This window comes from Triticum urartu, chromosome 6A (assembly GCF_056163025.1).
Source record: "Triticum urartu cultivar PI428250 chromosome 6A, HENAU_Tu73, whole genome shotgun sequence".
NCBI classification, from domain to species: Eukaryota; Viridiplantae; Streptophyta; class Magnoliopsida; order Poales; family Poaceae; genus Triticum; species Triticum urartu.
Window position 1 is genome coordinate 600415303 of NC_141878.1, and position 12357 is coordinate 600427659.

At 41.8% G+C, this 12357-nt stretch overlaps 2 protein-coding genes across 3 annotated transcripts; both read right to left on the reverse strand.

Annotated features, from left to right (window-relative positions):
• Positions 1-3930: 3930 nt before the first annotated feature.
• LOC147967099 (G-type lectin S-receptor-like serine/threonine-protein kinase At1g61460) lies at positions 3931-6746 on the reverse strand. The gene is made up of 6 exons (XM_087531046.1): positions 6324-6746; positions 5735-5831; positions 5458-5555; positions 5201-5252; positions 4577-4773; positions 3931-4143 (listed from the first exon to the last, which is right to left on the reverse strand). Exons 1-6 carry the CDS (start codon positions 6744-6746, stop codon positions 3931-3933), a joined length of 1080 nt encoding a protein of 359 aa, XP_087387172.1.
• Positions 6747-8561: 1815 nt separating this feature from the next.
• Positions 8562-10742, reverse strand: LOC147967100 (uncharacterized). 2 transcript variants are annotated; one of them, XM_087527456.1, is made up of 5 exons: positions 10566-10742; positions 10257-10433; positions 9828-9968; positions 9281-9562; positions 8562-9168 (listed from the first exon to the last, which is right to left on the reverse strand). In XM_087527456.1, the coding sequence occupies exons 1-5, from the start codon at positions 10667-10669 to the stop codon at positions 8760-8762; spliced, it is 1113 nt and encodes a 370-aa protein (XP_087383582.1). In that variant the 5' UTR covers positions 10670-10742; the 3' UTR covers positions 8562-8759. The 2 variants fall into 2 exon arrangements, with proteins under 2 accessions (XP_087383582.1, XP_087383581.1); XM_087527455.1 differs by having other exon boundaries at positions 10257-10439.
• Positions 10743-12357: the final 1615 nt, after the last annotated feature.

The window sequence follows — 12357 nt, forward strand, 5'->3', positions numbered from 1 at the left end:
CCATATATGCTAGTTGCTTGCTGCAGCTCCACCTCATACCTTTACCTTACCCATAAGCTTAAATAGTCTTGATCGCGAGGGTGCGAGATTGCTGAGTCCCTGTGGCTCACAGATACTTCCAAAACCAGTTTGCAGGTGCCGATGAGTCCGTGCAGATGACGCAACCAAGCTCAGGAGGAGCTCGATGAAGATCTTGTCCTTTGTGTTGTTTCATTCTAGTTGATCAGTAGTGGAGCCCAGTTGGGGTCGATCGGGGACCTTTGTCGCATTTGGGGTTCTTCTTTTATTTTGGTTCCGTAGTCGGACCTTGAGTGTATTTGGATGTTGTAATGTTTATTCATGTAATTGTGTGAAGTGGAGATTGTAAGCCATCTATGTATCTCTTTCCCTTATGTATTACATGGGTTGTGTGAAGATTACCTCACTTGCGACATATGCCTTCAATGCGATTATGCCTCTAAGTCGTGCCTCGACACGTGGGAGATATAGTCGCATCGAGGGTGTTACAGGAAGCCTCTCGTCAAACCTGGTCATCCTCCTCTAACAACGATGATGCGAAGATTCCATAAGTGGTACATGGACACCTGCAAGTCTGGGAAGGATATTTTGACACTGAGAGTTAAAGAGGAGCACGACCTCGTTGGAACTGATCTGTTATCTGTTCCATTTGAGGAGTTCTTCCAGTTTTTCAATCAAAAGACCCTCGATAAAATAATCATCACTTGCTACTGTCTGTAAGTACTACTTCTGTAATTAAGTCTCTACATATAGCTCAGCTCTTTCATTGCATGTATATATAATTATCCTCACTATATTATGCAGATTGAAGATCATCGAATGCAAGAAAGATAAATCTATGATATTGGGTTCATTAACACAAATCTCATAGATGAATGGACGGTTAAATTGAGTGCCAAAGAAATCGAGGCCAACTTGCTAAAATCGTTGCATCAAAATTAAAATAAAGATAAAATACTCTTTCCTTACAATTTCAAGCGATTGTTACTGTCTTGTGCATATTCGGTTTCCCTTATTACCCGAGGTTATAGTAATGTAATTGATGAGTTATGCATGCGCGCGCAGCTTCCATTTTATTCTCCTAGAGATTAAGCTTGAGTAGGGACTAGTAACCGTCTTAGACTCAAGACGAAAAGATGCCAAGGAGTATGCGGCCATGACTGAAATGCTCGAGAAGTAAGTTCAATCGATCATTATCGCACCATATCGGCAACTTTGTTCATTTCCTGATATCAAGTAATAATTATTTTCTTTATCTCCCAGGGTTTGGAAAGTGTTCACCGCAGAAGCTCCGGGACTGTCGGGGAAGCTGCGATTTACGCACCCAAAAGTAAGTACTACTAGCTAGTTCCCCACATCTCCCACTGATTCTAGCTAGTTTAATCAATACCATTTATAATGATTGATTATCAGTTTGATTGACCTCTATTTCTTGTAAAATGGTTGTGGCAGGAAGGCCAAGACCTCTAAGCGGGGCTACTCTAAGGAAGATTATTTTTGTGGATACTAAATTTGCGAGTACATCTACAACGCGAAGACCTCTAAGCGGGGCTACTCTGAAGAAGATTATGAAGTGCGTAAGCAATAATATTCACAATTTTATTTTATTACCATCATTTGTGTTGAGTTTCATTCATATATATGTATTGACCCCCTTCTTCAAATTAGCTTTGGCAGCTGCGGGATGAACTCCTATCACAAGATCGCATAAAAGCAATTCAAGATGAATTGCCGGGATTCTTTCTTGACCACGTCATAGATAAAGATGGAGAATACCATGTGGAACTTGACATCAGATGCTAGGGATTGTAGAAGATCTTATATTGTATATATGTAGCTAGTAGCATCGGATAGATGTACGAAAACTTGTTGTTCGACCAATCTCTCGGAGAAAGAGAGGTCGATGTCACTTCTCTCTGTATGCATATGTTCATGACGATCTTGTGTACTTAATGGTTTCCTTCATTTGCTTACTAGCTAGCGTATCGAGTCCTCTCTATACGTATAGTACGTAGCGTCGACCAAGCACGCAGATAAGAGAGGACACTTCTCTCTATTAGCTAGCTAACATAATATATGAAACCCCTAAATTAACCCTACAAAGCCCCCCAAACCCCCCCCCCCTTTCAAAAAAAAAACAAAAACCCCAGCCCCTGAACTGCTGACGCGTGGACATTTTTGGTCCCGGTTGGTGCTACCAACCGGGACCAAAGGCCCCCCTGCCTGGGCAAGCCGCAGCGGCCACGTGGAGCCCCATTTGTCCCGGTTCGTGGGCGAACCGGGACTAAAAGTTTTGGGCTTTAGTACCGACCCTTTAGTCCCGGTTCCCGAACCGGGACAAATGAGCCTTTTTTACTAGTGTTAGTACTATCTTTCTTTCTGCTTGTAGTGAACAGAGAGAAATATCTTTATTCTAGTGTTATTATCTTCCAGTTTTGCGAGGACATTCTCTGAAATTTTACATCCTGCTGAGCTTCTCCTTATTGGCCAGGGCTGCCTCTCGGACCAAGCCTGATTCCGTCTGCACCTACGGGTACTTTACTTACTTTCTCCTTGCTTGCCTAGTACTAGTAGAAAATATTTCATTTCAGTTCAAGCTCCAGACTGGTTTGATTCATCCGTTTGTACTCTTCTTAATTTCATATCCTATCCTACAGGTACAAAAGATTGGAGGTCTTGGCTGCATTCACGGTAAACTGTAAGCTTCTCAACTTGCACCTTTTGCCACTTTGAAAATATTCACATTGAATTTTACAAGCGATTCATGTAGCCAAAGTCTTGTAGCAATCCAGTCCAACATAAATTAATCTCATCATTTTCTGCAGAGCATGATTATTCTAGAACGACATATACTTCGTTTAATGGCACAAATTCAACCCTTGTTTTTATCTTCTTTTGTGTTTTTATGCACACCAGGCTAGCAGCTCACTGGCCTATGATTGTTTATGTAGACAGCTGTTCTTACTGTTCCTGGAAGGATGAATTTCAGCACAAGTAAGCGCCATATTCGCAGACGACTCTGTCCCGTTTTAATTTATGAGGGACAGCTATCATTCGGTGATTTATGTCGTTGGGGTAAATCCATTTTGTCTGTGCTCATATGTTCCACCATGCTTGCTTTTGACTGAACGCACGTCTTATATTGTTGTTATTCGGCTATTTAGGGTTGAGAATGATAGCTGTCCATGCGGAGGTGTTGTGCCTCTGTTCATGCTTGTTCTGTTCAAGGCTACTGGGAATAGCTGCTGCTGATCGCCCCTCGCAATGTAGCGCCTTCAGTCTTCATCGAGTACAGGTTGTAAACGCAGTTTGCTTCACTAGCTTTGAACGGTCACAGTGGTCATGCTTGTTCTGCCCCTGTTTAAAGCTACTGGGAAGGTCCTGCTGCAAATTACACAGACCGCTGTCGTCAATCTTCATCAAGTGCGGTAGACAGGTAAACACAGCTTGCATAGCCATTCGCTTCAGTAGTGGAATGATGACTCAATCTCGGGGCGTTGGGTGTGTGAGCTTTAGTTGACCTGGCAATGCCACGCATGCACAGCCGAATGTGCTGCTTTTTTCCCGCTTGACAGGCATTTGAAGAAGCTGAGAACAATGCACTAGCCATCATTCAGGTTGTTGAAATTCCAAATGTATTATCGCAAGATATTAGTGGTCTGGATAATGTCAAGAGGGAGCAGGAGGGTTCCCTACTACAAGAGGGATGGCCTTATCACGCTTGTGGATTTCAATATGCAGTAGGAGCCTGCAGTTATACAGAAAGATATCTGCATCTTGTCGTTCAATCCAGTTTATGCTATCTCGTCTTGCAAGCAAAGTATCAGGGTATACAACCACACATGATTTTCTTGGCTTCAAATACAACAAAGATATATTCCTCTAGCTGAGAACCGTCCATGCTTCTTGTTTCTAAATGAAACATGGTTTCTTTGGGTTGGGCAACATCTCGTTGTCATTCAGGAGCTTGACAACATCCGACATTGTGGGCCGGTCTTTAGGGAACTCTTGGGTGCATAGCAGTCCAATATCCATGCATCTCTTCATCTCCTCTAGTTGATGCTCGCTACCCCACGAAGAATCAAGTAGCCCGTTCATACCCTCATCTTCCCGTACCCCCCAACCCTGAAAAAGGAGAAACTTTGATCTTAAAAATTAAAATAGATGATGTGTGAAAAGATCTCAAGATGAAAACCAATAAACACTCAGCCAATTATGCTTTCAATCTATACTACTGCTAGATAGACAAGTGATCAACTGGACAAGGAAAGCTGTAACAACTTGTCAATACACGCTAGTGTCCTCTAAGTATTTCTTACCCAATTAATTGGATGTTGGTCAAGTATGGAACTTCTCATTCCGCTAATGCTATGAAGGAGTAGGACCCCAAAACTGAACACGTCGCTTCTCATCGAGATGATACCGTCCGTGATATACTCGGGAGACATGTAGCCCCTGATTGATGAAATGTTATTCAAAAACTTCACAAACTATGTAGGTAGTGGAAATGTGATACATGGAAGCCATCTTACATTGCTCCCACTAGCCCAGGGCTCACTGCTTCAGAAACATTTATATCCAGTAATTTTGATATTTCAAAGTTTGAAATTTTAGGATTCATATTAGAGTCAAAAACGATGTTGGCTGGATTCAGATCCAAATGTATGACGTGTTTGGAGTGCAAATAAGCTACACCCTGTGCTACCCCGCGTATCACTCTGAATGTCGAAAGCCAGTCCAGCTTCTGCGATGACCCTGAAATTACCAATCGATCATTTATCATTATTGACAAGAAAGTGAAGTGAAATGCGACCATAGCCCAACTGTAATAAATAGTTTAGCAGGGACATGCCATTGATTATCTCAAACAAGGATCCATTGGGCATGTACTCTTCCACCAACATTTCATTTCCGTCAACATGGCAGAATCCAAGAAATTTGACTACATTTTCATGCTCAATCAATAATTGGAAAACATTAATATATTTTTGTACGCTATGTGGCCCCGATTGATTAGGGAGCAGTTTTAACATGGTCCCTCTTACCCCCTCTTTTCACATGAGAGGTAAGAGTATAAAATAGATTTTAGCCGTTGATCTCATCAATGAATGGCTTGATTGACTCTTACCTTCTTACCTCACATGTAAAAAAAGGAGGTAAGAGGGACCATGTTAAAATTTGCCTTGATTAGGATATGTCTTGATGGTAACAACAAGTTCCTCAGGCAGTATACCCTAGAAAACATACAGATCATCTGAAATAAGTAATACATTTGTACAGAAAAGTCCTCCCAGCTCCAAGAATATATTTGTATAAAATGGCATGACCACTATGAGATTCACATAAACGATAACATAGTTTGAAAAGCTTAAGATCAACTTGATTAAAAAAAATAAGCATATGGAATATAATTAGCAAAACAAGTATACGGAATGTAACCTTGTAGATGGTAGCACTGCCACCTTTTCCAATCACATTTTCTTCTGAAAAATTATTTGTTGCAGCATCCAACTCAACGGGAAGGAAAATTCTGAGAGCTGTCATGAAAGAACAACATTACTTATGCGCCATGAATGTGGTTATATATATAACTGTTTGCGAGAGTGTGTTAACTGGTATACACGGATTGGGATATGTTTATGTAGTTGAATGAATGGTAAGAGAATTTTTAGGTCAATCATAATGTTCCTCTTTTAGAAAGAGTACGCGATCTTACGTGAAGCATCGTACTTTCCTTGTACAATATGTATACCCACATAGTTTATCGAATAAGAGTTACCACTGATATTTGAGCCGTCCATCACTCCAGTGCCCTGCAGGACAATATATAGGAATTTCATTATGATACTGCAAATGAAACTTGGCATAACGATTTCTGTGATGACAGAACCCAACCCCCGAACTACGCACAACAACTGTCCAACTACTAAATTTAATTCATGATGAAAAATTGCCTTTATCACAAACAAGCGAGTGAATTTGGTGCCCCCAAAACTATTTACTGGGTGTGCTGATATATGAAATATATATTGCAGTATACTCTCTCCGTCTCTAATTATCTGTACTTGCATAGTGTAATACAGATCATTAGCTAGAAACAAGGGGAGCAGTATTTGTTGTACTGGAATGAAAGTTTTTCAGGAATCTGTTGTGCAGTATAAATGGTATGATTATGTATTTGTAATTTTTCTTGCTAAGATGGTTGTCAGATGTATAGATGTAGCTCAAATAGGTCAATGTATCCAAGTTGCGTATAGTGACATGGTTTAGTTACTAATTGGATGGATGCAAATGATGGTACATACCTCTATGGAGCTTTGAGGAAGTCTACCATGTATAACGGCCACAAGGATGTAGGTGTTGGCATTGATAGCAAAGTTTGTGATCAACATTTGATGAGTAATATCGTTCTTAACCTTGAGCAGCTGTCTCAACCGCCTCCTGGCCATGAAAAGAATGTAGATGAAGTTCCTCTCCCTCTGGCAGTCTGCCACCAGCTTGTGGCCCCGGCGAAGGGCCCTCTCGAGGTTCATCAGTGCACCTCTCATCACCGGTTTCATGTGCATATCCATACCCTCCAGCGGCGCCACGATGGCGCCCAGTAGGTCCGCGATGTTTCTAAGCTCGATGCAGGCATCCTTATTGTGACGAGCTGTGTCCGCCGCGGCCTTTATGAGGAGGGCGAGCTTGACAACCTCCTTCACGGTGCCCACCAGTACATCACTCATGCCGATGGTCTAATACAATCTACAAAAAAGGAAAATTCAAAAAAAGAAAAGGTACTGATATATAAAGATCAAACTAATATTAACTTTTTTTTTGCGGGTAGAACTAATATTAACTGACTTACATACGCATGGAGGCAAGGCTGCTCAGACCTTTGAAAGAGAAGTGATCAACCTTAAGTTCTTCCTCTTTCTGTCGGGAGCTCGAGTTCATCGAGAGGAACGAAAGCAAACGGTTCACGCGGTGCAACAATTTCTTATTTATTTTGGAACTATATAGAAACGCGGAGCAACTATATAGAAAATTAACAACGCAGTGCAACTATTTTGTCCCCAAGTTTTTGGCCACCCACCTTCTTCTAAGGCGTACTTGTTGGAGTACCCGGCCGAGGAAACGAAAACAACAAGCTGGATAAGTTTTTTATGGCCAAGCCACCGGACAGCGCCAACAAGGTACTCTAATTTTGAGGGAAATTTTATTAACTTTTCATTAGTATACTATATCCATTCGACAAGGACTCACCTAACACGCTACATGAGTCAGCTCCTTTCTAACAAAACTTATATCTATTTTGTATTGTTCAAGGCGATGGACAAATGCCTCGTTGTGGCCAAGCACAAATGGAAAAGCCTGGCTTGGACTCGTATCCAAGGCGCATTTTTTCTTTTTTGAGCAACCCTTGGGAGCTCCGATGTTTCTAAATCTTTATATAAATGACAAGTTAGTAAGGGAGATTGGCAGAAAAACGATACATCGATGGACGACGCACACACATCGACCCTAAGGCTGCAAACCATTCAAGAATACACCTCTACTATCCTAACAGTCGGCGTTGACACAGCAAAATGAAGATTTCCGGAACCGTCACTCGGGCTTCCACGTTAGTACCAAGGCTGTTCACTGGATGAGCCGACAACTTTTCCGCCCAAGAGACCAAACCTGACATCTTACAACATGACTGCGATTTCCTGGTCCGCCGCTCCAGCTTTCGCATCAATGCGGTGAACCAGCACACCACTGGACATTGTAGTGCACAAGTCGTTGATTTAACAATTATGGAACACTGTTTTACTAATAGTAATACCTCTGAGTGGTAAACATTACAAGCCAAAAATGTAGAGATAATTTAAGATCCTCCCCGGCCAACTTTAGAATTTTTGGTAATTATGATACAACTTGTACCATATGGATACAACTTAAGGATAACAGGAAACGCTAGACTTAGTACCATATGAGCTCAAAAAGTAATTAATTTAATACTAACTATGGATACTCGGCTCAAACTTTACTACTAACTACAACTACAGCTCTGGCTCTTTGCTGTTGCCTTCTGCTCCATATTTGATGTAGTTATGTCTGGATCTTTGTAGTAGAACTCCTCGGCATCTCAGGAACCCACTTATCTCAGACAAGAACACACACTCACTTTCATTCACAAGGAGTACTGAGTCCTTTTGTTCTTCCTCCTCCGAAAGGATACCCTACGCAAATCCACCTACATCACAGGAGTAGGGTCTTTACCAGCGACCTTTCCCAGTCCCCGAACCTGCCCATATTTTTGTCTCATTGTGTGTTCACTGATCAGGATCTTGGCCTCATACCAACCTTCGAATCTATTGCTGGTCCTAAAAACCCCATCTCTTTCAGAGGCATCAAGTCGATAGATAATGATGCGACAATGACTGGAAGCGTGGCGATATGGGATGTCACCGGCTTGCAGTATCTTTTCCAGGGGTATATTACACAAGATAGATATGGCAAATGTTGACCAAACAGGATTACATAGATTGAATCTCACAAAATAAAGGATTACATAGTTTGAAGCTGCATAACGTGAGTATATGAATGTATTTATTCTTAATAGGGACTCCATCCCTCACAGGCGGAAATTATCATATGATGTAATAGTAAAATACACAAACAATCTAAATGATAGATTCATTTAGATCTAGATAATTACAAATATTTTTTTACCGTAAATGGGGCTCCCAGAATCAGAAAAGGGCCAAGGCAGGCTAGTTGACAAGCGGGACTTTGAGGAATTCCAGCTTAAACATCCCATTTTCTCCGACGAGCGCTTTGCCAATAGTAGTACCATCAGTGGCACCCGAGATATAGCAGGCGTCACGCTTGAATACAATGCTGCAGCCAAGCTGAGTGAGCTGACTTACTGAGACAATGTTCTTTTTCAGCCCCGGCACGAGCAACACGTTGGGAAGAACCACCGCATCCGTAATCACGCAGCCACGTCCACAGACCGGCATGCGCACGCCATCACCCGTATGGATGTTGAGGCCATCTACACTTTTGAAGCCAGAGAGGAGTGCACGGTTTCCTGTGGCATGGTGTGTAGAGGCAGACCCGACAAGCCAAGTAGCTGGGATTTTAGCTACGGCAATACAGGCGGCCATGCAGTCGGAGCAACTGCAGCAACAGCTCTATCAATTAAGTATGAATTGAAAATTACCAGGATGAAGAAAACACCTACTAAAGTAAAGTAGATAGGTACAAGACATCAAAAGGAAGGAACAAGCACCTGGTATTTTCCGGTTCAATCGTCTCCTTATAACTTGTCACGGAAAGCAATTCAGAGTCTCTCGAGGCGCTTGCAAGGTTGCGATCCGCTTGGGCTTTAAACATAATCACAAAGGTACACACAAGACATACTATAACCGTGACTAAGATAATTGTCCGATTCCCCACTTGGTCTTCAAGCAGATTTTGCCAGGTATACCAAAATGCTACTACTACCCTGCATGAGAAAAGTGTCCAGCTCCCCTTCCCTGGTACATCTTTCAGCTTGTTGCTTCCTTGTCTCCTGCAATGAAGTTGAAGCTCATGAAAGCAAATCTAGAAGATGGTTTAGTTTGCAATTGGGCTACCCATGATTGCCTCACAAATAACCTAATCACATCATTAATTTCACAAGATAACAGTACATCATACTCTATTTGCTCAAATATATTTTGAGGCTTGCCAAAATTATATGGCGATATATACGCATTTTTGGATGAGGCAGATGCACACCTAGTAAAGTAAAGTAAATAGGTACAGTTAAGACATAAAAAAGGAGGAACAAGCACCTGGTATTTGGCGTTTCAGTAGAAGGGGATTCAGATTCTCGTGATATGATTAGAAAGGTATACACAAGCAAGGTACACACAAGTGCCATTGCATTTGTGCATGAGAAAGGTACATATTTGAGCTTGTTGCTTCCTTGGTACCTGCAATGAAGTTTAAGTTCATGCAAGCAAATCTAGTTCAGTTTAGTTTAGTTTGCAATCGAGCTACGCATGATCATTTTCAGAACACCATATCATTTCATCAGTCTCGCGTGATTTCAAAAGATAGCAGTACAGATTATAAAAAAAAAGAAAAAGAAGATAGCAGTACATCATACTGTATTTGTTCTGTTATCTATCTCCACACCTTGTTCTAGAGATGAAAATCATGACACGGTACATGGCATAAATCGTGACGGAAAACTTTACAAGAGACAAAGAAACAAGTACCTGCTTTGTCCCGATTCAGTGTCTGCCCAAAATCCCCCTGGGGGATTCAGACCAACTTGGTAGGTTACGGTTATTGCCAAAGTTGCCAGTAGCAGCAAATATTTTCGGGGACCAGATATTTTCCAATCCTCTCTAAACCAAGTGGATCCAGATATTTCAAGTAGCTCAGGTTTCAGACTGTGCCTTTCGGAAGAGATGACATCGAAAATTTATTTAGAGAAGATAAACGGATGATATCAGGAGAGCTAATGATCCCAGGATAAACGGGAGTTGCTGCGCAAATCTAGAGATAAATGGAAGATATCATACCCCATCGATTCCTGGTGGCTCGCATGTTCATCTGATGGTCCATGTTTAATAATCTCCACGAGTTCCCTCATCAAGGAGCAGATTATTGAACTCACAACGTCCATCTTTGGGTGGGAGGCAAAGGCCAAGCAGGGGCGAGAGCAAATGAAAGCAAAAGGAAGGTGAGGGGAAGAAGATAACCACTATGTTGCACCTAATTTGACTAGACTCTGCCGTCCAGACAATTATAAATTGCTACTAGTATTTTACTATGTTGCCCCTTTGCCGTTGTTTACAACATACACCTTGCTCTTCTTCAAAAGTCTATCAATGTAGGCCTTTACGAAAACTTGGTGGTTTGGCCAAACACCCAAATCAATTGCTTCTGTTGAACAAAGCTCTCTGAATTCGATGCAAATTCTTTATGATATGTGTCATTTAGAGCATCTTCAATAGGTGATGCAAAATAGAAATAACAGCTTTTTACATCACGAGGGGTAAAAAAAAAGGCACTCCAACAGCAGCCCGTCATGTAAAATCTTGCAAAAAAATTAGGGTACGATGTATATTTTGCCTCTGGTGATGTAAAAATACATCACTTGCCCCCGTGCCCAAAAAGTCACATGAGTGTAACTGCCGTGGTGAAACTTCCTTCCCCCTCTCATCACATCACCTAAACACGCCGCCGACACCGTTCCGACCATATCCGTCGGCGCATCCACCTCCTCCTCCCGCCATCGAGCCGCCACCGACCCCAATCCCGCCGCCGCCACCTCAAATCCGTGCCCAATCGCCGCCCCAATCCCGTCGTCACCACCGAAACACCACCGCCGCCGAGCTTCAAAATCCGCCCCCAATCACCGCCCCTGCCCGTCGATGAGCACTAGCAGCCGTCCCTGCCTCCAATGCAGCTTCTCACTACTAGGGAAAAGCCTAGCAGTAGCGCTGCTTTTTGGCGTCCGCGCTACTGCTAGGTGCTACAGCTAAACGTTAGCAGTAGCGTTGGTTTAACCGCGCTACTGCTATAGCTACTTAGTAGTAGCGCTTCTTATAGAAACCGCTACTGGTAATTACTATTAGTGCACTTCTCTTCGCCCCCTACTACTATTATTCCGTATTCTATTTCTTTTTTATTTTATGTCGTATTCATACACCATTATTTAAGTTTTCATACAGTAGCAATTTAGAGATTGTTTTTACATCATAGGAGTTATTAAATCACTAGGTGAAAGAACCGTGAATTAGTTTCAAGTGGATGTATCCTAAGTGACCAAGTCATGGATTATCGTGGTAATCCATATGTCCTGATCACTTAGGATCCATCCACTTGAAACTAATCCATGGTTCTTTCATCCAATGATATAATAACTCATCATCATCATCATCATCATATTATTATTATTAACAACTTATCATCATATATAATACATCATTGTCATATAACAACTCCTCATGATCATCATTTTCGTCCATGAGACATCATATAACAACTTGGTCACTAGTCATAATCACAACTCGTCCTCATCATCATCAACTCTAACACATTGTAGCACATAATAACACATTGTATCTAGGACCTACTCCTCTCTCATAGGACCTACTACCCTCTCTATGGTAAAATAGCATAAAACAAGATAGGCCCTGACTCTCCATTATGGAGAATGGAGACTATCCTGTCTCCAACTCTTACGCTTCGCACAATGTTGGTTCCAAGTAGCTCTCTACGATTGTCCATATATTTTTACCATGCTTTGAATGTCATGTCTTCATCAGTTTTAAAGAATGAAAATAAGCTATCAATGGAAATAAGTTG

Excerpts from the sequence above, each read along its gene's own strand:
- LOC147967099 (XM_087531046.1), bottom strand. The coding sequence starts at position 6,746 with ATGAGTGATGTACTGGTGGGCACCGTGAAGGAGGTTGTCAAGCTCGCC. Across the intron at positions 5,832-6,323 it reads TTCCTCAAAGCTCCATAGAG|GGCACTGGAGTGATGGACGG; the intron begins GTATGTACCATC and ends ATTGTCCTGCAG. Across the intron at positions 5,556-5,734 it reads AGGAAAGTACGATGCTTCAC|CTCTCAGAATTTTCCTTCCC; the intron begins GTAAGATCGCGT and ends CTTTCATGACAG.
- LOC147967100 (XM_087527455.1), bottom strand. The coding sequence starts at position 10,669 with ATGGACGTTGTGAGTTCAATAATCTGCTCCTTGATGAGGGAACTCGTG. Across the intron at positions 9,969-10,256 it reads ACTGAATCGGGACAAAGCAG|GTACCAAGGAAGCAACAAGC; the intron begins GTACTTGTTTCT and ends ACTTCATTGCAG. Across the intron at positions 9,169-9,280 it reads ATTGAACCGGAAAATACCAG|TTGCTCCGACTGCATGGCCG; the intron begins GTGCTTGTTCCT and ends CTGTTGCTGCAG.